The 27,493-nt window shown below is 44.5% G+C and overlaps 2 protein-coding genes across 12 annotated transcripts in view; one reads left to right on the top strand and one right to left on the bottom strand.

Moving 5' to 3' along the window:
* Positions 1–27,493, top strand: part of LOC141272912 (uncharacterized) — a 267,987-nt gene that overhangs the window by 78,387 nt on the left and 162,107 nt on the right. The window lies entirely within an intron of this gene.
* Positions 1,461–27,493, bottom strand: part of LOC141272833 (uncharacterized) — a 150,262-nt gene continuing 124,229 nt past the window's right edge. For 3 of the 7 annotated variants that reach the window (XM_073683919.1, XM_073683928.1, XM_073683964.1), the window contains 5 exons: positions 10,569–10,660; positions 10,412–10,490; positions 10,208–10,305; positions 9,963–10,071; positions 1,461–4,836 (listed from right to left, as the gene is read on the bottom strand). In XM_073683919.1, coding sequence (XP_073540020.1) covers positions 3,065–4,836; positions 9,963–10,071; positions 10,208–10,305; positions 10,412–10,490; positions 10,569–10,660 — 2,150 coding nt within the window. In that variant the 3' untranslated portion in view covers positions 1,461–3,064. Of the gene's footprint in view, positions 4,837–9,962; positions 10,072–10,207; positions 10,306–10,411; positions 10,491–10,568; positions 10,661–11,032; positions 11,149–27,493 lie in introns of those variants that run through there. The other 4 variants (XM_073683949.1, XM_073683939.1, XM_073683957.1 and 1 more) reach the window with 2 other exon arrangements.

The raw sequence follows: 27,493 nt of genomic DNA, 5'->3' as shown, positions 1-27,493 counted from the left end.
GTCCTCCCCCCTCCTGACACTCACCGGCCGATCTTTGAAAAAAAACGTTCGGCAAGCGTTTACAGGGTGCCGCCATCTTGGTTCCGGGTGCCGCCCCCGACGTCATCGGGCACGCGTCTCCCAGCGTGCACCGCGCCGTGACGTCAGGCGCGTCATACCCGGAAGACGCTGCTCCCGGCATGCGACCAGCCAGGAGCCTGCGGCAGGGAGAGGACAGCGCAGCGGTCTGTGGGGAGCCGGAGCCCTCCTCACCACCTGCGCCCGCTCGGACACGGCTCCAGGGAACCGCGGACAGCGCTTCTGGGACCCGGAACCCAGTGCACAGGCAGGTGCCCGCTCTTCCACACCGGAACGGGCCCAGGTAAGAAGACACCTTTCTTCAGACAGGTTCCCATCAAGGAAAGGAAACCAACTGAAGTGAGGGAGAGGTACCGCCCTTTTATTTCAGACGGTTTCCTGTTCTTGGTGGGGCGGATCCCTCTCTCAAGGTGTGCTGTCATGGGTGGGGGGAAAATAACTGCTCATGAATTGAGGAAAATCAAGCGTGAAGCTGCCAAGATGCCATTCGCCACCAGTTTTGCCATACTTCAGAGCTGCAACGTTACTGGAGTATCAAAAAGCACAAGGTGTGCGATACTCAGGGACATGGCCAAGGTAAGGAAGGCTGAAACACGACCACCTTTCAACAAGAAACATAAGATAAAATGTCAAGAATGGGCCAAGAAATATCTTAAGACTGATTTTCAAAGGTTTTATGGACTGATGAAATGAGAGTGACTCTTGATGGGCCAGATGGATGGGCCAGAGGCTGGATCAGTAAAGGGCAGAGAGCTCCACTCCGACTCAGATGCCAGCAAGGTGGAGGTGGGGTACTGGTATGGGCAGGTATCATCAAAGATGAACTTGTGGGACCTTTTCGGGTTGAGGATGGAGTGAAGCTCAACACCCAGATACTGCCAGTTTCTGGAAGACAACTTCTTCAAGATGGTACAGGAAGAAGTCGGTATCGTTCAAGAAAAACATGATTTTCATGCAGGACAATGCTCCATCACATGCATCCAACTACTCCACAGCGTGGCTGGCCAGTAAAGGTCTAAAAGAAGAAAAAATAATGACATGGCCCCCTTGTTCATCTGATCTGAACCCCATAGAGAACCTGTGGTCCATCATAAAATTTGAGATCTACAGGGAGGGAAAAACAGTACACCTCTCGGAACAGTGTCTGGGAGGCTGTGGTCGCTGCTGCACGCAATGTTGATCGAAAACAGATCAAGCAAATGACAGAATCTATGGATGGAAGGCTGTTGAGCGTCATCATAAAGAAAGGTGGCTATACTCATCACTAATTTTGGGGGTTTTTGTTTTTGCATGTCAGAAATGTTTATTTCTAAATTTTGTGCACTGATATTGGTTTACCTGGTGAAAATAAACAAGTGAGATGGGATTATACTTGGTTTTTATTAAGTTGCCTAATAATTCTGCACAGTAATAGTTACTTGCACAAACAGATATCCTCCTAAGATAGCCAAATCTAAACAAACCCCACTCCAACTTCCAAAAATATTAAGCTTAGATATTTATGAGTCTTTTGGGTTGATTGAGAACATAGTTGTTGATCAGAAATAAAAATTATCCTCTAAAATACAACTTGCCTAATAATTCTGCACACAGTATACATATGACATTTCCTTCTGTGGAAAAAGGATGTGATTATTTTTTTATTTCAGGTATCATTGAGTGTCCTAACTTTCCCTCTAAGATTCTCCCACACTGGGTGAGCTTACGAACACAGTAATGAGAAGCCAGTTCATGGTAACAATTCAGTTTTGTTGCTTTGAAGGTCAATGAGGCTCTTTTGTCTTCCTCAAGTAAATATAATTTGGGTGTTTCGCAGATCCCAGCTTAGGCTTGGGCTGTGATTACGGTAGGAGGTATAAATTCATGAGGTATACATCAATCAGCAGTCACAGTCTTGTTGGCATAGATTGTCTGCAGGCACATATTGCCTGCAGACAATCTAGGGGCATATGATGAGAACATTGTTCTTCCTCTGTATAAAGCGCTGGTAAGGCCGCACTTAGAATATTGTGCACAGTTCTGGGCTCCGGGGCTCAGGAAAGACATATTGGAGCTAGAGAGGGTTCAAAGGAGGGCGACTAAGGTAATAAAGGGAATGGAGGGACTAGAATACCCAGAGAGGTTGTCAAAATTAGGCCTATTTACGTTGGAAAAGAGAAGGCTTAGGGGAGACCTCATAAACATGTATAAATACATCAGGGGGCAGTACAGAGATCTCTCCCATGACCTGTTTATACCAAGGATGGAGACAAAGACGAGGGGGCACACTATGCGTCTGGAGGAAAGGAGGTTCCTGCACCAGCATAGAAGGGGATTCCTTACGGTCAGAGCCGTGAGACTCTGGAACTCTCTGGGAGAGGAAGTGGTGATGTCCAACTCACTTAATGAGTTCAAGAGAGGCCTGGACGCCTTTCTTGAGAACAATAAAATTACATCTTATGCTTAGTTAATTAATCCAGGGATTTAATCTGACTGCCAGATTGGAGTCGGGAAGTGAATTTTTCCTCAATGATGTAAATTGGCCTATACCGCTTGTTTTTTTTTTTGCCTTCCCCTGGATCAACGCTGCGGAATAGCTGCAGTGCACAAGAAATAGGCTGAACTGGATGGACGCTTGTCTTTTTTCGGCCTTATAAACTATGTAACTATGTAATTGCCGAACTGAGGTCAAAAGGAAGTTTTTGGGCTTTTTTTTTTTTTATCTCTGGTGAATATTGCCTAAGAAAATGTTAATGTATACACCAGGAGCTTTTTCCCAGCATACACGTTGAACCTAGTGCACAGACGTAATGTGGCCTTAGCCCAATTCTACTAAAAAAACAAACCCTCTTATTGTTTGTTTAAAGTCTATGAAGAACCTGATCTTTTCAAGCACTTTACTTTCATAGCATTTTCCGAGTTCCAAACAAGAATGTTTTTCATATATGAAATCTTGGGGCGTTTTAAATTTTGATTTTCTTGTAAATCATTTTCCATAGAAAGAACATCAAAACTGCTTCTCTCCCGTGTGACGTCTCTGATGTTTAAAAAGACTGGATTTATTTGTAAAACATTTCCCACATTCTGAACAGGAGTACGGCTTCTCTCCTGTGTGGCTTCTGTGATGGCCCAGAAGTCTGGCTTTGGTAATAAAAGACTTTCCGCATTCTGGACATGAATATGGCCTGTCTCCTGTGTGAATTCTCTCATGTTTATCAAGATTCCCTTTATCTGTAAAGCCCTTTCCACATTCTGAACAGGAGTACGGCTTCTCCCCAGTGTGACTTCTCTCATGTCGAACAAGACTTGATTTATTTATAAAACATTTCCCGCATTCTGGACATGAAAATGGCTTCTCTCCTGTGTGACTTCGCTCATGTGTAACAAGATTTGATTTTTGTGCAAAACATTTCCCACATAGTTGACATGAATACTGCTTCTCTCCTGAGTGACTACTCTCATGTCTAACAAGACTCCCTTTATCTGTGAAGGCCTTCCCACATAATGAACATGAAAATGGCTTCTCTCCTGTGTGCATTCTCTCATGTTTAACAAGATGCGATTTATCTGTAAAGCATCTCTCACATAGTGAACACGAATATGGTTTCTCTCCTGTGTGAATTCGCTCATGTTTAACAAGCTGTGATTTATTTGTGAAACATTTCTCACATTCTGAACATGAATACGGCTTCTCTCCTGTGTGTATTCTCTTATGTCTAACAAGACTTGATTTATCTGTAAAGCACTTCCCACATTCTGAACATGAAAATGGCTTTTCCCCTTTATGAATTCTTTCATGTATAACAAGACCTGATATATCTGTGAAGGACTTTGCGCATAGTGAACATGAGAATGGTTTCTCCCCTGTATGAATTCTTACATGAATAAGAAGATTTGATTTATTTATAAAACATTTCCCGCATTCTGGACATGAAAATGGCTTCTCTCCTGTGTGACTTCGCTCATGGGTAACAAGATTTGATTTTTGTGCGAAACATTTCCCACATAGTTGACATGAATACTGCTTCTCTGCTGAGTGACTACTTTCATGTCTAACAAGACTTGATTTATTTGTAAAGTACTTCCCACATATTGAACATGAAAATGGCTTCTCTCCTGTGTGCATTCTCTCATGTTTAACAAGATGAAATTTATCTGGAAAGCATTTCTCACATAGTGAACACGAATATGGTTTCTCTCCTGTGTGAATTCGCTCATGTTTAACAAGCTGTGATTTATTTGTGAAACATTTCTCACATTCTGAACATGAATACGGCTTCTCTCCTGTGTGTATTCTCTTATGTCTAACAAGACTTGATTTATCTGTAAAGCATTTCCCACATTCTGAACAGGAAAATGGCTTTTCCCCTTTATGAATTCTTTCATGTATAACAAGACTTGATTTATCTGTGAAGGACTTTGCGCATAGTGAACATGAGAATGGTTTCTCCCCTGTATGAATTCTTACATGAATAAGAAGACTTGATTCATCTCTAAAGCGCTTCCCACATTCTGAACAGGAGTACGGCTTCTCCCCTGTGTGACTGCTTCTTTGTATGAACTGTTTTCCACAGCGTTTCACACCTGAACTTGTCATAATCGGTGATTGATCAAGAGTAGGTTCCGCATGATTCGGAGTATTATTTAATAGATCCATACTGTGGAGTCCTGAATATAGGTTAAGGGTAATAATGTTTTCTTCGGAGGTGTGCTGTGTGAAACTTTCATCTTCTACTTTATCATTCAGTGATAAAATGAAGTTTCTCTCACAGAGATTTTCTGAAAAGGTGAAAAAATAGATTAAATGATTTTTTTTTCCCCAATTACAAAGTTTATAACATTCTTATTAGGCTGAAACCACACATGCAGTTTCTGATGCAGTTAAAAGAACTTAAATCAGAAAAGGATCCATCTAGAAGGAAAAGTATAAGTGATTCCTTTTGCTGGTGTGGACTGGGGTTCCCTCGAGAAAAAAAAAAAAATCTAATTTCAGCAGAATTAATACTTTACGAAAATCAGATGATAGGAAGACATGATACATTGACTCTCCGACTTTTCTAGCTCAATTGTTACTGCAGAAAAAGACATTTAAATACATGTTAAAAAAAATAACTAATACCATTCATTAATAAGAAAAACATTAGATAACATTATAAGACAAGGAAATCCTCTGCTATCACGGAGGCTAAGGGAAAACCTAATTACTGATTAGAAATCCTCCATAATGGCACCGCCAGGATTAGAAGATATCTGACTTTCACAGGGAGGTTTCCCCGTAACAGAAGGAGACTTCTTTTCTGGAAACTGGATGAGAATCTTGACATTTTATTCTGAAGCATCTTGTTTTTATCACGTGATCATACATCTAAAGTATGAAATCCAGCAGATTTATAAGTATTTTGAAAAGACAGATGGAGGAACCAAGCCATGTTGGCAGTGGAACGTCATCACAATCTTGAAGAAGAGAAGGGTTTTGGCCGCGGAATGATTTTATCCACCAGACTTTTTAAGAGGTTTTGACAAAAAAAAAAGATAATATTTCTTCAACCCATCTAGCAATAGGAAAATCATTATTTCTAAACCTTTAATAATGAATATTAATCATAGGAAAAGTTTGAATATTAATGGGCGTCAACTAAAGATGAGCCAATCCTGGGAAATTTGATCGCGGAGACATTATTCTCCACGTATTTAAGGTTTCTCATTATGCTCTGGGGTCTCTCCTCATGTAAAAAAAGAAGAAAAATATACTTCTACTCACAGCTCACATCTCTCGCCCTTTCGCTCCTTACCGTCATCCGTCAGGTCCTGGCCGCATCTTCAGATTGCAGACGCTCGCTCTGAAATCCCTAGGCCTCTCACACTGGCCGTGGACTTCCGGCTTTGATGTGGCCCAGGAAGGTTCTGCACATGAGCGCGTAAGGTCACGGCGTTCGTTGTGACATCGTGACGTTGTAAATCTTCACTCGATTGCGCAGAATCCTGGGGGTTTTAAAGTGAGTGGAGGCGACCTGAAGATGTGGCGAGTACTGGACAGGTGACGTGGAGGGGCAGGAGAGTTGAGCGGTAGAGTAAAAGGATTTTTTTTTTTAGCATTTTGATGGCCTTTAATGGTTATGGGAAAAAAAAATATGGTTCAACAAAAATATGCCTAAATCCGCAAGCAAATTGAAAAAACAAAATCCATATTTTGGCTAATGAAGGATGTTGTAAAATACATGTAGAATACAATTCCATGTGTGCACTTTTAATATCAGGCGGCCACCCCCTCCACGAATTGTCAGGTTTGTGAGAGGTCGTTTCATCAGTATTTGGCACCTGTGCAGCCCCCGCCATTATCATGGGAGTCTACTGCATCCGGCTACTGCATTGGTAACCTGACCTGGTGTTAATAAGGTTGTTTCTATTTCTGTGATTTTTTTTTTTGATTCATGTCCTTTTGTGAGACGTTTTAGAATTCAATTCCACTGGAAATTATTTGCTCACCTCTAGCATTAACACTAGATTTTACGACACAAATTAGCTTTAAAAAATCTTAGCGTGATCAGCCAATTTCTTGTCCAGAAAGGCATGGAGGACGATCAGATGTAGCTTATAGCAAAGGTCTGAATCTCTGCTCCAAAGAAGACAGGAAAGTCTTCTACTCTTCTACACTACATGATAAATGAAATACTCTGCTCTCTACTCTTTGGTATTAAGTAGCGCGTCGGAAAGTCCAACTGCCTATCAACTCCAGGCTCGTCAGCCAAAGTCGATTTGCTTCTGGACTTCGGAGCATTAACGTTGTCGGAGATACCATTGGGCCATTTTAAGAGCTGTAGAGTGGAAACCGGGACCTATTTTGGCAATATGGAGTTACTAGAATCACTCTGGCACTTTGTTTCAAATCTTTTTTTAGCCTCTTTGAAATTATTGTAGGGGGAGAACTGGCATATAGGGGCTTGCCTTCCCATGGCTAGTGGAGATGGAGGAGAGGGAGAATGAGGAAAAGAGAAGAAAGAAAAGAGAGACACAAAAGCGAGAGAAACACCTGAACTATCCACAAAAGGGAGAGAAACAACTGAACTATCCACAAAAGGGAGAGAAACACCTGAACTATCCACAAAAGGGAGAGAAACACCTGAACTATCCACAAAAGGGAAACACCTGAACTATCCACAAAAGGGAGAGAAACACCTGAACTATCCACAAAAGGGAGAGAAACACCTGAACGATCCACAAAAGGGAGAGAAACACCTGAACGATCCACAAAAGGGAGAGAAACACCTGAAAGATCCACAAAAGGGAGAGAAACACCTGAACTAGCCACAAAAGGGAGAGAAACACCTGAACTAGCCACAAAAGGGAGAGAAACACCTGAACTAGCCACAAAAGGGAGAGAAACACCTGAACTATCCACAAAGGGGAGAGAAACACCTGAACTAGCCACAAAAGGGAGAGAAACACCTGAACTAGCCACAAAAGGGAGAGAAACACCTGAACTATCCACAAAAGGGAGAGAAACACCTCAACTATCCACAAAAGGGAAACACCTGAACTATCCACAAAAAGGAAACACCTGAACTAGCCACAAAAGGGAGAGAAACACCTGAACTAGCCACAAAAGGGAGAGAAACACCTGAACTAGCCAGAAAAGGGAGAGAAACACCTGAACTATCCACAAAGGGGAGAGAAACACCTGAACTAGCCACAAAAGGGAGAGAAACACCTGAACTAGCCACAAAAGGGAGAGAAACACCTGAACTAGCCACAAAAGGGAGAGAAACACCTGAACTAGCCACAAAGGGGAGAGAAACACCTGAACTATCCACAAAAGGGAGAGAAACAACTGAATTATCCACAAAAGGGAAACACCTGAACTATCCACAAAAGGGAGAGAAACACCTGAACTATCCACAAAAGGGAAACACCTGAACTATCCACAAAAGGGAGAGAAACACCTGAACTATCCACAAAAGGGAGAGAAAGACCTGAACTATCCACAAAAGGGAGAGACACACCTGAACTATCCACAAAAGGGAGAGAAACACCTGAACTAACCACAAAAGGTAGAGAAACACCTGAACTATCCACAAAAGGGAGAGAAACACCTGAACTATCCACAAAAGGGAGAGAAACACCTGAACTAACCACAAAAGGTAGAGAAACACCTGAACTATCCACAAAAGGGAGAGAAACACCTGAACTATCCACAAAAGGGAGAGAAACACCTGAACTATCCCAGTGAGAAAGAAAGAACTATTTTAACTTCTGTCTGTTGGGAAGAAGATTCCCCTCTGCTTAACCCTGTACAGGGGTGGGGAACCTCAGGCCTTTGGGCCATTTACGGCTCTCGATGACCCATTCTCCAGCCCCTGGGCAGATTCCCGGGGACCAAAGTGCTTGGGTCGGTAGCTGTATTTTGCCGGCCCTTGAATTTCTTCTTTGTGAGCACACATGCACGCAGTGTTTACTACTGTAGGCTGAGGAGCGTGCAATGAAAGATTACATCCTCACCCTAGCGCCAGTACATACTTTGTGAGCGCCATTTCTACGGCCCCAGAAGGACTGTATAAATATCTAAATGGCCCATAGCAGAAAAAAGGTTCCCCCACCCCTGCTCTACAAAATGTTATGTATATAGGCATCCAATAGCAAGTGTGGGCATACGGAGGAGGCTCAGGAGCTGAGCCTGCTCTGCACGTGTACGATTTCCAGCTACCTTATACAACTGGCAGCTATCTCAAGATCAGAGGTGATCAAGGCTAGCTTTGATCGCTGTTATTGACAGTGGCATCTAAGTGGTTAAATCTCAGACAGCGTCATTTAAATGGATGGAGCAGGCTGTACCTGAATACCTGCAGGTGATTTTACTATATATTAAAAAAAGTTAGAATATTGATTAATATTCTATTTAATATTAGCTTGAAGCATTGTGAATTCTATTATTATTATTATTATTATTAATAATGTAAATTGATTATTTCTGTGTTTTCGAATTGGGAAACAGATGATAATTTAAACTTATTACTTAATATTTTGAAAAACATTTTTTGGGCTCCTCTAGGGAATCTGAACCCGTGATCATCCGATCACTCGCACTATATACAACCCCAAATCCAAAAAAGTTGGGATATTGTGTAAAATGTAAAGAAAACAAGAAAGCAATGATTTTAAATCTTGTCGCCACATTTCATTCACAGCAGAACACAGATCGGAAGTTGAATCTTGGACATTTCTCCGTTCTCATTTAGAAATTAACGGCAGCGACATGGCGCAAAAAAGTCAGGACGGGTTAATAAAGGGCTGAAAATGCAAGTGGCACTAATGGAAAATAGCGGAAAGGTCAATTTTCAAGTCACGACTGTATTCGCATGTTAGAGAAGCAAAGATGGTTAGATGTCACCGATCTGTGATCGACGACGTCTAAAAATTGTGGAACAATTCCAAAAAATGTTCCTCAACATAAAATTGGAAATACTTTGAATATCCTCCAGCTTCAGCACATAATATAATCAAAGGATTCAGAGATTGTGGAGAAGGGACAAGGCCGAAGGTCAGTATTGGAGGCTCGTGATCTTCGGGTCCTCAGGCCGCACTGCACTAAATACAGGCAAGATTTAGCGGTACAAATCCCTACCTGAGCTCAGGAAAACTTCCAGAAATCATTGTCTGTGACCACCGGTCACTGTGTAATCCACAAATGTAAGTGACAGCTCCATCATACAAAGAAGAAGTTAATTGACTTAAGAAGTTAGTTGACTCGGCGCTTAAGTCGGCCCCATCATGCCGAGTGCACAGAGAATTGGCTCCATGGACTGTGCAGAGAATAAGTTTACCTCCGAAAAGATAAGACCTCCATATTGTAGGTCTTAGGTGGAACTTCGCCAAGAGAACTCTGAACTTATAAATTCATTATTACATACCTGTAGTGACAGCTGATAAAATGCTCTCCGCTTCACTCCTACAGGGCTGACCGAGCCTCACCCTCTCTTCTGCATCTACCTCTGCTTTAACATTGGTGAGATCTTCCCCCTGATACATCAGATATAACAATTCAGTACAATATAGTGAATAAACATGAGAAATCACCAAATGACCACATATATGACTGCAAGTACAAAAATGTCTCCCCATATACAGATCCAGTACAGGGCTCAGCGCCGTCTACCTGATGATCCTCCGGGATGTTGTGATTCTCCTCTGGACAGTCCTGGGGATACAGAGGACGGGGACATCTCTCTGGTGGATTTCTCCTCCGGGATTCATCTGTAGGAAACACACAGTGACAGAATAGATTGGGTCATGTGATGATGAGATGATGGGAGTAGTAGTAGGTGACCACAGAACAGACATGTCAGTCTCCCCTCCTCACCCTGCTGATCGGCCCATATTGCGGTCGCCTCTTGTGCTCCATGTATAACCGCAACCTTAATATCCATCAGATCTTCACCCTAAAAAGAACAATGTAAGATGAGCTAAGGTCCAATCACTTCATGGTCAGATGTTGTGGGGACTTCAGCGTCATCTACCTGATGATCCTCCGGGATGTTGTGATTCTCCTCTGGACAGTCCAGGGAATACAGAGGACATCTCTCTGGTGGATTTCTCCTCTTGAACCCATCTATGGGAGACACAGAGACTGAATACATGACCTACTGTGTAACAGGCTATATATTATGCTCACTAATTCAATGTTTATTCATCAGGGACAATATGTATAATGTGGAGACCTGCACCACTTGTGCCGAGGTCCCAGGGCCTTGTAGGCTGCCGGCCTGAAGTGGCGTTTAAGAGTGACGGGCGGTGCGGGAGCGAGCGGTGCCCTGCTCCACCCCAGCATTCAACTGAACATTGGAGAGGGCCAATATGAAGAGATCCCATCTGCACCCTGACAGAAACATTGCTTTGGCTCAATGACAGCCCGGCTTATTACAGAATCTATGGTGAAGACCCTTATGAGCCAACGCAAGCATAGAAAATGTCACAAACAAACCTCTGCTTCCAATCGTCACACAACTGACTGATGATTGAAGGACGAGGCCACGACTGCTTTCACTACTAGACCGGATATTGGGCACCGCACAGTGAACATCTATTATGAACACATCTGATTACAACACACGTGTATATATATATTTCAGATGAGAAAAAAAGGAAAGGATGATCCAGCGTATCAGGCTAGTTTCTTAAAATTAAACATAGCTTTTATTGTGCCCATTAAAACATTGCTCCACACCAATTGTCCATATGGTGCACTACAAGGATCAGGACCTACGCGTTTCGACGTTTAAGTCTTAACCATGGTCTCGCTGACCGACATATAAACATAGTTAATGAGGGACATTAATTTGCCACCTGTTCACCAGTACATGAAGTCACCGTGATGGACATGTATGCATCCAAAATAAAACCATTATTATAATACATATCACAAACATTACACATACAAATATAAAAACATAAAATAAGATACTAACATGACAAGCGGAATATTCAGATTTATATATATTATATATATATACAGTGCCTTGTGAAAGTATTTGGCCCCCCTTGAACTTTTCTACCTTTTGCCACATTTCTGGCTTCAAACATAAAGATATAAAATTCTAATTTTTTGGGGGAAGAATCAACAACAAGTGGGACACAATCGTGAAGTGGAATGAAATTTATTGGATATTTTAAACTTTTTAAACAAATTAAAACCTGAAAAGTGGGGCATGCAATATTATTCAGCCCGTTTACTTTCAGTGCAGAAGTTCAGTGAGGATCTCTGAATGATCCAATGTTGTCCTAAATGACTGGTAAAGAGAATCCACCTGTGTGTAATCAAGTCTCCGTATAAATGCACCTGCTCTGTGATAGTCTCATGAAGCATCATGAAGACCAAAGAACACACCAGGCAGCTCCGAGATACTGTTGTGGTGAAGTTTAAAGCGGGATTTGGACACAAAAAAGATTTCCCACGTTTTAAACATCTCAAGGAGCACTGTGCAAGCGATCATATGGAAATGGAAGGAGTATCAGACCACTGCAAATCTACCAAGACCTGGCCATCCCTCTAAACTTTCATCTCCAACAAGGAGAAGACTGATCAGAGATGCAGCCAAAAGGCCCATGATCACTCTGGATGAACTGCAGAGATCTACAGCTGAGGTGGGAGAGTCTGTCCATAGGACAACAATCAGTCGTACACTCCACAAATCTGGCCTTTACAGAAGAGTGGCAAGAAGAAAGCCATTTCTCAAAGATATCCATAAAAAGTCTCGTTTGAAGTTTGCCACAAGCCACCTGGGAGACCAAACATGTGGAATAAGGTGCTCTGGTCAGATGAAACCAAAATCAAACTTTTTGGCCACAATGCAAAACGATATGTTTGACGTAAAAGCAACACAGCTCATCACCCTCAAAACACCATCCCCACTGTCAAACATGGTGGTGGCAGCATCATGGTTTGGGCCTGCTTTTCTTCAGCAGGGACAGGGAAGATGGTTAAAATTGATGGGAAGATGGACGGAGCCAAATACAGAACCATTCTGGAAGAAAACCTGTTGGAGTCTGCAAAAGACCTGAGACTGGGACGGAGATTTATATTTCAACAAGAAAATTATCCCAAATAAAGCAAAATCTACAATGGAATGGCTTAAAAATAAACGTATCCAGGTGTTAGAATGGCCAAGTCAAAGTCCAGACTTGAACCCAATCGATAATCTGTGGAAAGAGCAGAAAACTGCTGTTCACAAACGCCCTCCATCCAACCTCACTGAGCTCGAGCTGTTTTGCAAGGAAGAATGGGCAAGAATTTCAGCCTCTCGATGTGCAAAACTGATAGAGACATACCCCAAGCGACTTTCAGCTGTAATCGCAGCAAAAGGTGGCACTACAAAGTATTAACTCAAGGGGGCCGAATAATATTGCATGCCCCACTGTTCAGTTTTTAATTTGTTAAAAAAGTTTAAAATATCTAATAAATTTTGTTCCACTTAACGATTGTGCCACTTGTTGTTGATTCTTCCCAAAAAAAAAGAATTTTATATCTTTATGTTTGAAGCCAGAAATGTGGCAAAAGGTAGAAACGTTCAAGGGGGCCAAATACTTTCACAATGCATTATATATACACAGTACAGACCAAAAGTTTGGACACACCTTCTCATTTAAAGATTTTTCTGTATTTTCATTACTATGAAAATTATACATTTACACTGAAGGCATCAAAACTATGAATTAACACATGTGGAATTATATACTTAACAAAAAAGTGTGAACCAACTGAAAATATGTCTTATATTCTAGGTTCTTCAAAGTAGCCACCTTTTGCTTTGATGACTGCTTTGCACACTCTTGGCATTCTCTTGATGAGCTTCAAGAGGCAGTCACCAGGATTGGGGATGAGGGGTGCCATGCATACCAGGATTGGGGATGAGGGGTGCCATGCATACCAGGATTGGGGATGAGGGGTGCCATGCATACCAGGATTGGAGATGAAGGTGCCATACATAACAGTATTGGGGAAAAGGGAGAAATACTTACCAAGATTGGGTAAATTTACCAGTAGCTGCTGCATTTCCCACCCTAGGCTTATAATCGAGTCAATACGTTTTCCCAGTTTTTTTGTGGTAAAATTAGGTACCTCGATTTATACTCGGGTTGGCTTATACCTTATACTCGAGTATATACGGTATATAGTGTTTTTATGTTTTGACGCTTTTACACAATAAAAACTATTTTAGGGAAAAAATAATTAACTAAAAAGTGCCCAAAACGATAGTGACAGTGCTGAAATGACATGGGGACAGCATGGGGATTGCCCCAGGAAGCATTTCTGACCCCCAGGTCACTGCTGTCAACAACGTGGTCAGAGGTATTAAGCCACTTTTACGGGCTCACAATAAAACGTTCAAAAACTAAACTGAAACTTTTTTCCTGTGAAATATGTTAAGGAACTTCCTTTCCATGGTAAAGACTTGTGTATAAGGTAAAATAAATAACCAAAAACAAAAATACTCCTCCACACCTTGGGCTATGTTCACAAGTAGCATTTTTTATGCGTTTTTGCACTTTCGTATTGCTTTCAACCGTGACAAATGCATTCACCGGGAAATGTCATTTTAACATTTTACAACCTTACCTGCCATGTGCTGTGTGACACATGCATACAAAGCTGAAAAGACATGGGAACAGCATGGGGAAGACCCCTGGAAGCATCTCTGACTCCCAGGTCACTGCCTAAAAGTGTGCCCATCAGAAGTGATCCTTGCCGCATCAGAAGATGCAGACTTGCAACTATCCCCGTGCAAGTCCTTGCCCCAGGGCAGTGTTCAATTGTACCTCCCCCATTCCTTGCAATGCAAGCGCAAATTTGCAGCCAACCACCCACCCACCCGCAGACTGCAATACCATACTGCTAGCTTGCACTTGAAATGGGGCCTTTTAGTTTGGAGGAGGCCGAAGCTGGCCACTACCTCATGGCTGCTTCGGCAGCGAGGTATCCACACTCAGTCCCCAGCCGCCCCGCGGCCGGGTGTCCATAAACGGTCCCCAGCCGCCCTGATTTCTCCTGTCACCTTCCACCACACTTTTCTTAGCCTCGCCTGCTTTAGGGCAGCATTGGACGAGCCCACCAGAGAACCAGACTCCTCCAGTGGGCCCTGGCTTCTCCATCAGGGGAGTTGAGAGTGCCAAGGTGAGGAGTATGATGATGATGATAGAAGTTAGCATATGCTTTGTTTTCTTGGAATGCAAGCGCATGTATGTAGTAGCAGCTAGGCCTGAGGTGGTCAGCGTTCTGGTGCATATCCTACCTCCTCCGAGGATTGCTGGATGTTTTCCTGCTACTATCCCAGTTCTATGACTCCCGTTAAAACAAAGCTTCAGGTGATAAATGATGGATGAGGTGGTGGCAAAGGAGAAAGAGCAGGAGGAACAGGGACCATTCACATCAATATCAGGCCAGTCAACCACACATGTCTTGTAGGATATGTTTCTGTACCAAAAGGAGCGGCTACACAGTCATAGGGCATACAGTGAGTGCAATGCCTACCAAAAATTTCGAGGCACTCCAATGCCCCTTGGAAGTGACAAGGAGGTCAGAGGGCCTTAACTAAACCGTTTTTTCCATTTATAGCAACTGGGTCTCCTGTACATTGTTGGCCTAAGCAGTGAATGGAAGGCTTTCCAAAAATTATGAGGAACTGCAATGCCCCTTAAAACAGACGCGGATAACAGCGTACTAAAAACCTTCTACCCATTATTGGGGAGTGGGTCTCCCTTAGTTTTCGCCTTTGCATTGGAAAGCAAAAGCTGACTAAAATTAGGAGGAAATGCAATGCCCTTTGAAGAGACGTGGAGGTCACAGTAGCTTAACAAGACGGTTTTAATGCCCCTTGGAAAAGTGGTGGAGGTCGCAGTAGCTTAACAAGACGGTTTTATTGCCCCTTGGAAAAGTGGTGTAGGTCACAGTAGCTTAACAAGACAGTTTTAATGCCCCTCGGAAGAGACGTGGTGGTCGCAGTAGCTTAACAAGACGGTTTTAATGCCCCTTGGAAGAGACGTGGAGGTCACAGTAGCTTAACAAGACTGCTTTAATGCCCCTTGGAAAAATGGTGGAGGTCGCAGTAGCTTAACAAGACGGTTTTAATGCCCCTCGGAAGAGACGTGGTGGTCGCAGTAGCTTAACAAGTCGCTTTTAATGCCCCTTGGAAAAGTGGTGGAGGTCGCAGTAGCTTAAAAAGACGGTTTTAATGCCCCTTGGAAAAGTTGTGGAGGTCACAGTAGCTTAACAAGACTGTTTTAATGCCCCTTGGAAAAGTGATGGAGGTCACAGTAGCTTAACAAGACGGTTTTAATGCCCCTTGGAAGAAACGTGGAGGTTACAGTAGCTTAACAAGACTGTTTTAATGCCCCTCGGAAAACACGTGGAGGTCACAGTAGCTTAACAAGACGGTTTTAATGCCCCTTGGAAAAGTGGTGGAGGTCACAGTAGCTTAACAAGACGGTTTTAATGCCCCTTGGAAAAGTGGTGGAGGTCACAGTAGCTTAACAAGATGGTTTTAATGCCCCTTGGAAAAGTGGTGGAGGTCGCAGTAGCTTAACTAGACAGTTTTAATGTCCCTCGGAAGAGACGTGGAGGTCACAGTAGCTTAACAAGACTGTTTTAATGCCCCTCGGAAGAGACGTGGAAGTCACAGTAGCTTAACAAGACGGTTTTAATGCCCCTTGGAAAAGTGGTGGAGGTCGCAGTAGCTTATCAAGACGCTTTTAATGACCCTTGGAAGAGCTGTGGAGTTCAAAGTGGTTTAACAAGACGCTTTTAATGCCCCTTGGAAAAGTGGTGGAGGTCACAGTAGCTTACCAAGACGGTTTCAATGACCCTTGGAAAAGTGGTGGAGGTCGCAGTAGCTTAACAAGTTGGCTTTAATGCACCTTGGAAGAGACGTGGAGGTCACAGTAGCTTAACAAGACGCTTTTAATGCCCCTTGGAAAAGTGGTGGAGGTCGCAGTAGCTTAACAAGACTGTTTTAATGCCCCTCGGAATAGACGTGGAGGTCACAGTAGCTTAACAAGATGGTTTTAATGCCCCTTGGAAAAGTGGTGGAGGTCGCAGTAGCTTAACAAGACGGTTTTAATGACCCTTACAAGAGCCATACAGTACAGCATCTTAAAAATATTATTCCCATTATTGGGGAGTGGGTCTCCCATAGTCTTTGCTTATGCCTTCCAAGCAAAAGCTGCCAAAAATAAGGACGGAGGAACTTTCAATAATGGCAACACGGACCACGGTCACCCTGGTGGTATAGTGGTGGTGGAGGCTGAGGATAAGGGGAAGAACATAAAACAGCCGAAATGAGGAAGCGTATACCCATGTGTGGGTGTGAAGAGGTGCATGTGAATACACCTCCCAAAATAACACAGTGGATTTGACTTTATGTTACTCTGCTGTCATTTGGTGGTGATGAGAAGTTTGGCCCAATCCAGCCCTTGTTCATTTTGATAAGGGTCAGCTTATCAGCATTGTAAGTTGACAGGCGAGTGCACTTATCAGTTATAATTCCCCCATCGGCACTAAAAACACGCTCCGATAACACGCTAGCGGCAGGCCAGGACCTCCAAGGCGTACAGAGCGAGTTCATTCCAAGTGTCCAGCTTGGATACCCAAAAATTAAAAGGCATCTTTTGGAACGTTCCACTCCTTGTGAGAGTACCCCGCGCCTCAGGGCCTGTAAGCTGGGTGGGTCTCAGAAAACTGTCCCAGAACGTTGACAGTGTTCCCCTGCCTCTGCTGGATTGGAGTTGCGTCTCTCTCGCATGTACGCCTTGGTTGGGCAACGAACTGTGACCTCCGCCGCTAGCGTGTTCAGATGGGAATTTTTTTAACAGTTCTGCAGCAAGGGCCTTCTGGTACTGCCCCATTTTTGTAGACCTCTCCACCTCAGGAATAAGAGAGTGAAAGTTCTCCTTGTAGCGGGGGTCTAAAAGTGTCACCAACCAGTAAAGACTGTCACGCAACATTTTGACAACGCGAGGGTCACGGTTAAGGCAGCGTAACGTAAAGTCAGTCATGCGTGCCAGACTGGTAACGGGCAAGACTTGCGTGTCCTCACCAAGATGACGACTGACCATGCTCTCCTCCTCCTCCCCCCTGTCCTCAGGCCAGCCACGCTGAACCGACCGTATGACAGTTGTAGAGGTACTAACGTCTACAGCGCATGATACCAGCTCTTGTTCTTCCTCCTCCTCCTCTCCCTCATTGTCCCCCAATGCACGTTGGAATGAGATGAGGCTGGGCTGTGTGTAATAGCCCGCTACAGCTTCTTGATTCATCTCATCATACTCTGGATGCAATTCCTCCTCTTTATTTCTCTGAGGAGAGCATTGCAAAAGACAGACAAGTGGAATGCTGACGCTAATGATGGCGTCATCGCCACTCACCATCTTGGTGGACTCCTCAAAGTTTGTCAAGATGGTACATATGTCAGACATCCAGGTCCACTCCTGAGGTCTTATGTGTAGAGTCTGACCTGAATATCGACGGCCTTGTTGCAGCTGGTACTCCACAACTGCTCTCTTCTGCTCACAAATCCTTTGCAACATGTGGAGGGTAGAGTTCCAACGTGTGGGGACATCACACACCAGTCGGTGTGCCGGAAACTGCAAACGCTGCTGCAACACAGAAAGGGCGGCGGAAGCTGTAGCCGACTTGCGAAAATGAGCTGACAGGCGGCGTACTTTGACGAGCAGATCTGGCAACTCGGGGTACGATTTAAGAAATGGCTGAACCACGAGGTTAAGCACATGAGCCAGGCATGGTACGTGTGTGATCTCGCCTCAGAGCTGCCACCAGGTTACGGCCATTGTCACACACGACCATGCCTGGATGTAGGTTCAGCGGTCTCAGCCACCGATCTGCCTGCTCTTTCACAGCTGTCCACAACTCACAAGCAGTGTGAGGTTTATCACCTAAGCTTATGAGTTTCAGCACAGCCTGTTGCCGCTTGGCGGAGGCAGTACTGCAGTGCTTCCAGCTTGTAACTGATGTGGTGATATCTGAGATGGAGGCTGAACATGACAAGGAGGAGGAGGATGATGCTCAGGAGCTGTACACTGTGGGGGCAACTCTGACTGACATAGGGCCCGCAATCCTCGGTGTGGGGAGGATGTGTTCCGTCCCAAGGTCCGACTGGGTCCTGGCTTCCACTATGTTTACCCAGTGTGCCGTCAGGGAGATGTACCGTCCCTGGCCACAAGCACTTGTCCACGTGTCCGTTGTCAGGTGGACTCTCCCAGTAACTGCGTTGTTGAGGGCACGGCAGATGTTTTGGGACACGTGCTTGTGTAGTGCGGGGATTGCACACCGGGCAAACTAGTGTCGGCTGGGGACAGAGTACCGAGGGACGGCCACCGCCATAAAGTTGCGGAAGGATTCCGTCTCCACCAGCCTAAAAGGCAGCATTTCCAAAGCAAGCAGTCGTGAAATGTGTGAATTTAGGACTGTGGCCTGTGGGGCGTTGGCTGCGAATTTCCGCTTTCGTTCAAATGTCTGGGATATGGACAATTGAACGCTGCGATGGGACGTGGACATTGATGCTGTTCCTTGAGAAACTGACATAACAAGTGAAGACTGAGAGGAGGGGGCATCTTTGCATGCAGTATGGACAGGGGATTGCCTTGCACACACAACAGGGGGTTCTATTGCACGCACAACAGCGGAAGAAGCAGTGGTGACACCCGCTGACACTGGTCGTGGACCCTGGGGTTCACCCCACAAAGTCGGGTGCTTTGCTGCCATGTGCCTGATCATGCTGGTGGTGGTAAGGCTGGTAGTTTTGTCACCCCTGCTGATGCTGGCATGGCAGGTGGTACAAATGGTCTTTTTGGGGTTATCAGCAGAGTCTTTAAAAAAATTCCAGACTCTGGAAGACCTACAGGTTGTACTGACAACGTCCCTCGTGTTGGTGTTATGGGGAACTGTTGCCTGCCTTCTGTGTGCGGCCACCACACTGCTTCTTCCTGCCTGTTGGGGTACTCTGCCTCCCTCACCCTGTGTGCTGCTGGCCTCGCTCTGCATGTCCTCCTGCCACGTTGGGTCAGTTACTAGCTCATCCACCACCTCCTCCTCTTCCACTTGCGCACCACGATCCTCCTCCTCACTTCCTGGCAATTGTGTCTCGTCATCGTCCACCTCTTGTGACAAACTGCCAGCGTCGACTTCCTGTGGCCGTGGCGGTTCAAATATTTGGGCATCGCTACATGGGATCTCCTCTTCCACCACTTCAAGCGGAGCAGGCGAGGGGCACAAATCTGGAAATGGACCAGTGAACAGCTCTTCAGAGTGTCCAAGTGTGGGATCAGTTGCTGTCTGACGACACTCGGCATGGTGGGAGGAAGGAGCATCAGGGTGAGGAGGAGTATGCGGTCGAGACTCATGGCTACTAACATTTGACCGTGTGGAAGACAGACCGGAGGTGGTGGTGCCCAGGTAACTGGAAGGATTATCTGCTATCCAATTAATAACCTGTTCACACTGATCAGGTCGCAATACTGGTGTTGTTCTGTGCTTCCCTAGTAATTCGGTCAAGAAGGGGGAGAAAGAAGATGTGGCTGTTGGTTGTGGCACATTTTCACCTTGGCCACGGCCCCGTCCTCTGCACGAACCATCACCAGAACGTCCAGTTCCACGTCCTTTGCCACACGGCTTGCCCATTGTAAATGAAGTAAAATAGCTTACACTCGCACTATCAATGGAAAAAGGGTAATAAAGAGTAGATTAGAACCGTGGAAGAGGAAAATCACAGTTCTATTTCTCTGGCCTACACCCGACTCTTTTAAACAATCTGAACAATCAGGGAGACACTATTACAGTTTTTCTTTACGGAAAAAATACCAAAAGATGGATAATAGAGATTTTTTACTGTGGAACGGCAAAACCACAGTTATAATTTACTGGTGTATACCAGACTTTTTTAAATAGATATATTTGCCGCTGAACAGTGAGCGAAACACTCAAACTTTTTTTTTTTAGGTAAAAATGGCCCAAAAGTGGATAATACAGAGGTTTGAACTGTGGAACTGCAAAACCACACTTCTATTTCTCTGGCCAGCACCAGACTATTTTAAACAGATATATTTGTGTCTAAACTGTCACAGACACACTTTTTTTAGGGTGGGGGGAAGGGGGGGGACACCAAAAGGTTAATAAGACGGGTATTTGTACAGTGTGAAGAGGAAAAAAAAAAAGAGGATTTAGATGAAAAAAAAAGGATTTTTCCTGGCCCCCGAGACCTGGAGCTAAGTCCAGCAATTTCAGCAACAGGAGCACACAGGACTGTAATGCAGCGTTTGCTGGTATAACCACTGCATCTCCTATACAGCCTGCCTGCCTGGTATCTGGGATGGATATTAGTCCTGAGAAGGGCTGTTTGTTTGATCTTGCAGCCTTTACAGACCCTACACTAACTATTTTGCAGGATATATCTCTCCCTAAATCAGCAGCGCTGTCCCTACACTGTCTGATCCGGAGCGACTGTGTCCAAGATGGCGGCGCCCGGTTTTAAATACTCGAGGTGACGCTGTGCGGCCAGCCAATCACTGTAATGCCCACAAACAACATGGCTGCGGCATTACAGTGACTGGCTGGCAATCCCTGCATGTTCATTGGCTCTGTAAAGAGCGCCAAACGTGCAGGGCGGAGACCCGAGCTCCCGCCCGAGTAACCCGGAAATGCTCGGTGCTCGCCGAATATCCCGAGTAGCGTGATGCTCGGGCAAGTACCGAGCAGTGTCGAGCATGTTCGCTCAACATTAATAATAATATTTATGAGTACAAAATAATTTTTTATAATTGTGATTTTTTTAAATATATTTTTTCCACCTTCACACTTAGTCACACTTTATTTTTTTTTTAAATTACTGGAAAATATTTATTTGGTATTTTTAAGAAAATATTGTATATGTATATTTTCTACATGTTCTTTCATTTTATTTTCTTAGTCTTCTTGTAGATTTTACATTGTTATATAGGAAGTGGGTGGAAAAAAATCCCAACTCCTTCAAGTTTGACCTTATTATGCTTTCAAACCACTTTAATTCAAAGGAGCCAAAAAGCAAATGACTGTCAAGGCACTGTTGCAGGATATCCCGGGTCAAAGGGGCTTCTTCCCTATCACTCAAGCTAGGGGACGCCCTAGTCTATCCATGTCCTCCAGATTACTTCTGATGGTGAAGACGCCGGGATCTATCAACCCTTATCTGTCCCCTTCCTTACCCAGGGAGGTGGGAAGCTGAAGTGTATAGGAATACCCTAGCCAGACAAATAAGGGAAAAAGGACAGGGATAAATGAAAATACCAATCATACAAAATGCACTCACAAAACAACGGAGTGGAAAACTGGGGAGCTATAGGAAGAAGAAACCAAATAGGAGAGGACGAGGATGTGCACACAGACAAACACCAAGCAACAGTCTTCTGAACAAATCTCCAAACGCCACCTCCAATCATGAACTACACCTCCAACTCCAAAGCCAGGCAGTATGAACTAACACTGCCAATACCTGAGTGCCAGATGCCAGCATATATAGCAGAGTGGAGTGGCCAGCACTGAACAGCTGAGGCCATCTAAGCAGGAAATCTCCAGGGGCTTTCAACAGAACAGAATAACCCTTGCATTTCTAGCAAGGAAAAATCCTGTACCGTTTAATACAATGGTGAAGTGCTTCTAACCAGTGCAGGAATACGTGAAACCAGACTCCGCTGTCTTCTGGCCCCTCCAGAGAACCCCCTCCTTCACAGTAGTGACATCCAGAGCTCCCATTAACGGTATAATGACAGCCAAAGCTTCCCCACAGAAATAACACCGAGGCAGAATACTTACATCCAGGGATTCCCACCATATCATTTGATAATCTTACATCAAGCACTCCTGCTATGTGAACGCATCCTGCTGTAAGCACGCCCTCTGTCTGGCAGCATCATCCTATGTCCAGTTTAGTACTTATCTCTCCAACCACAAGGCCAGTAAACGCACACCCAGATGTGTGAGGCTACTCATAAAAGTCACCATCTGAAGACCTGCCCTTCCTAGCTGTTTGCTAGTCTTGGTGATGAAGCACTAATCTGGCAGACAGCCGCGAGCCATAATCACATTTTTTACTGTGCGAGAAAAATATAACATTACAAGTTATAGCTACGAAATTCTGTGATGGGCCGATTTCTGTTCCATATGACTGTGGCAAGTGAACAAAGCAAAGTTCATCATAAATTCATGGTTAGGCAACTTGGTGTGGAAGAACATGACCTGACGCACAGAACGCGGACCCTAACCTCATCCAACACCTTTGGGAAAAATCAGAAGGACAACTGTGAGCCTGGCCTCCCCCTAACATCAGGGTCTGAGCTCTGAATCCCACAAATAAAATCAAAAATCTTGTGTAAATCCTTCCCAGAATAGCGAGAGCCGTTATATGGAGAGACTCCATATTAATGACTATGGATATGGTCTGTCTCTTGAGTAACCAGCAGAAATATGCCAGAAGTGACCAGAAGGTATGAGTAACTACCTATTAAATGTACTTAGCTTCTCTATTCTCCCTCACACTTTCATTATGCCCTTACAGTTTTTGCTCCACTAATCCTCACTCTTCTTAGCTACCCCCAAACCCCAGTATCCTCAAACCAAATAAGCATCTCTCCTTCCTTCTTAACTCCCCACCTGAACCTCATCTGCCGACCTGCTCCTCAACTTCCGATTCTCCTCCTGGCTTCCTTACTTTCTCTCTGCTGACATTCCCACAATCATCATGGGCGATTTCAACATCCCCACTGACACTTGCCAGTCAACAGCATCCAAACTCCTGTCACTTACTTCATCTTTTGGACTTATTCAGTGGTCCTCCAAAGCCACCCACACAGATGGGAATACACTGGACCTTATCTTCACCCGACTCTGCTCCCTATCTAACCTCTCAATCTCCCTGCCCTCTATCTGACCACCATCTACTCACTTTCTCATCCTTGTCTTCCTCACCTGTCACACATGTCCAACAACTATCACACCCTCGCAGAAACCTTGCACATCTAGACACTCACACACTCTCTGACTCTATTCTACCACTGACATCCATATCCTCACTCCACGACACAGACAGCGACACTGCTTTCTACAATGCCACTCTCACATCAGCTATTGACTCGGTCGCCTCTCCGTGCATGGCAGAGTGCAACGTATCAGTAGACAACCCTGGCACAATAATCTCCCTAAAAAGCTTTGGCAAGCGTCCAGGGTTGCAGAGCGGCGTTGGAAGAAAACAAATTCACAAGATGACGTCACTGCATTCAAACAAGCAACACTCGCATTCAAATCAGCCGTCACCACCATTAAAGAGGCCTACTTCACAACTCTCATATCTTCCTTATCCTACAACCCCAAACAGCTATTCAACACTGTTAACTCCCTCCTCTGCCCTCCACTGCCCCTCCGACCTCCCTCATCCCTGCTGAGGACTTTGCCACACACTTCAAAAACAAGCTTGACCAAACAAGGCAAGACTTCATTGTCCACCACAACCACTTTGTTTTCCAGACTATTGCCCTTCACCCATAACCTCCCTCTCCAACATCACTGAAGGAGAGCTTACCTGCCTCCTCTCCAAATCACCCCTCACCACTTATGCACTTGACCCCATCCCATCCCACCTCCTCCCCAACCTCAACCCCACACTCATCCCATCCCTAAATCATCTTTTCAACCTATCACAAAAATCTGGTACCTTCCCCTCTGCTTTCAAACATGCCACAATCACGCCCATCATCAAAAAGCCATCCCTTGACCCAACCGCTTTGTCCAGCTATCATCCCATATCGCTGCTCCCATTCGCCTCCAAACTCCTTGAGCAACATGTTCACGCTGAACTTTCCTCTCACTTCTTATCTAACTCTCTCTTCGATGACCAACAATCTGGCTTCCTGCCCTTACCAAAATTACTAATGACTTACAGCCAAACCTAACCGACAATTCTATATACTCCTCCTTCTAGACCTGTTCTCTGCCTTCGACACAGTTGACCACTGCCTCCTACTACAGATTCTCTCTTCCTTTGGTGTCAAAGACCTTGCCTTATCCTGGATCTCCTCATACCTTTCCAACCGCACATTTAGCGTCTCCCACTCCCACACTACCTCCTCATTCCGCCCTCTCTCTGTTGGAGTCCCTCAAGGCTCCATCCTAGGACCCCTACTCTTATCCATCTATACCCTTGGCTTGGGACAGTTCATAAAGTCCCATGGATTCCAGTACCACCTGTACGCTGATGACACTCAGATCTACCTCTCTGGCCCAGACGTCACCTCTTTGCTGTCTAGAATCTCAGCGTGCCCATCAGCCATATCCTCCTTCTCCTCTCGCTTCCTCAAACTCAATGTGGACAAATCGGAACTCATCATCTTTTCCCCATCTTGCATAACTTCCCTATCTGATCTATCCATCACAATAAATGACATCACTCTTTCCCCTGTATCAGAAATCTTCTGCCTCGGCGTAACCCTCGACTCTGCTCTGTCCTTCAAACCAAACATCCAAGCCCTCGCCACCTCCTGTCACCTGCAGCTCAAAAATATTTCCAGAATCTGTCATTTCCTCAATCCTCAATCTCCTAAACCGAATCTCGACTACTGCAACATCCTCCTCTGTGGCCTACCTGCTAACACTGCTGCACCTCTCCAATCTGTTCTTAACTCTGCTGCCCGAACTAGTTCATCTCTCTCCTCCTCTGCTACCCCCCTTTGCAAATCCCTTCACTGGCTCCCATTCCCCAGCGTATCCAGTTCACACTACTAACACTGACCTACAAAGTCATCCACAAACTAACCTCTCTCCTCTGTACATCTCCAAACTTAGCTCCCGATATATTCCCTCAAGTAATCTCCAGTCTTCCCAAGACCACCTCCTCTCCTCCACAATTATTCATTCCTCACCTAATCGACTCCAAGACTTCTCCCGAATATCCTCCATCTTCTGGAATTCTGTGCCTCAACACGTCTGATTATGCTCCACAAGCTGATTCTTCAGAAGAAACCTGAAAACCCATCTCTTCAAGAAGTCTTACAACCTGCAATGACTCCGCTGCCGTATCACCACCACCAGAGCTGCCGCCTCACCACCAACAGAGCTGCTGCAACCCCCCCAAACTACTGTCTCCTTCCCCACCATACTGTAGAATGTAAGCCCGCAAGGACAGGGTTCTCCTCCCTCTGTACCTGTCTATCATTGTTAGTTCTTTACTGTAAGTGATATCTGTATCTGGTATGTAACCCCTTCTCATGTACAGCACCATGGAATCAATGGCGCTATATAAATAATAATAATATACAATGTATCTGTAGAATGTAAGCCCGCAGGGGCAGGGTCCTCCTCCCTCTGTACCTGTCTATCATTGTTAGTTCTTTACTGTAAGTGATATCTATATCTGGTATGTAACCCCTTCTCATGTACAGCACCATGGAATCAATGGCGCTATATAATTAATAATAATATACAATGTATCTGTAGAATGTAAGCCTGCAGGGGCAGGGTCCTCCTCCCTCTGTACCCGTCTATCATTGTTAGTTCTTTATTGTAAGTGATATCTGTATCTGGTATGTAACCCCTTCTCATGTACAGCACCATGGAATCAATGGCGCTATATAAATAATAATAATATACAATGTATCTGTAGAATGTAAGCCCGCAGGGGCAGGGTCCTCCTCCCTCTGTACCCGTCTATCATTGTTAGTTACTGTAAGTGATATCTGTATCTGGTATGTAACCCCTTCTCATGTACAGCACCATGGAATCAATGGCACTATATAAATAATAATAATATACAATGTATCTGTAGAATGTAAGCCTCCAGGGGCAGGGTCCTCCTCCGTCTGTACCCGTCTATCATTGTTAGTTCTTTACTGTAAGTTATATCTGTATCTGGTATGTAACCCCTTCTCATGTACAGCACCATGGAATCAATGGCGCTATATAAATAATAATAATATACAATGTATCTGTAGAATGTAAGCCCCCAGGGGCAGGGTCCTCCTCCCTCTGTACCCGTCTATCACTGTTAGTTCTTTACTGTAAGTGATATCTGTATCTGGTATGTAACCCCTTCTCATGTACAGCACCATGGCATCAATGGCGCTATATGAATAATAATAATATACAATGTATCTGAAGAATGTAAGCCCGCAGGGGCAGGGTCCTCCTCCCTCTGTACTTGTCTATCATTGTTAGTTACTGTAAGTGATATCTGTATCTGGTATGTAACCTCTTCTCATGTACAGCACCATGGAATCAATGGAGCTATATAAATAATAATAATAAACAATGTATCTGTAGAATGTAAGCCCCCAGGGGCAGGGTCCTCCTCCCTCTGTACCCATCTATCATTGTTAGTTCTTTACTGTAAGTGATATCTGTATCTGGTATGTAACCCCTTCTCATGTACAGCACCATGGAATCAATGGCGCTATATAAATAATAATAATATACAATGTATCTGTAGAATGTAAGCCCGCAGGGGCAGGGTCCTCCTCCCTCTGTACCCGTCTATCATTGTTAGTTCTTTACTGTAAGTGATATCTGTATCTGGTATGTAACCCCTTCTCATGTACAGCACCATGGAATCAATGGTGCTATATAAATAATATTAATATACAATGTATCTGTAGAATGTAAGCCCCCAGGGGCAGGGTCCTCCTCCCTCTGTACCCATCTATCATTGTAAGTTCTTTACTGTAAGTGATATCTGTATCTGGTATGTAACCCCTTCTCATGTACAGCACCATGGAATCAATGGCACTATATAAATAATAATAATATACAATGTATCTGTAGAATGTAAGCCCCCAGGGGCAGGGTCCTCCTCGCTCTGTACCCGTCTATCATTGTTAGTTCTTTACTGTAAGTGATATCTGTATCTGGTATGTAACCCCT

This window comes from Phyllobates terribilis, unplaced genomic scaffold, assembly GCF_046119375.1.
Source record: "Phyllobates terribilis strain yellow unplaced genomic scaffold, ASM4611937v1 Scaffold_1__5_contigs__length_1240528914, whole genome shotgun sequence".
Taxonomy (NCBI): Eukaryota; Metazoa; Chordata; class Amphibia; order Anura; family Dendrobatidae; genus Phyllobates; species Phyllobates terribilis.
This window is presented reverse-complemented; position numbering and strand designations above follow the sequence as displayed.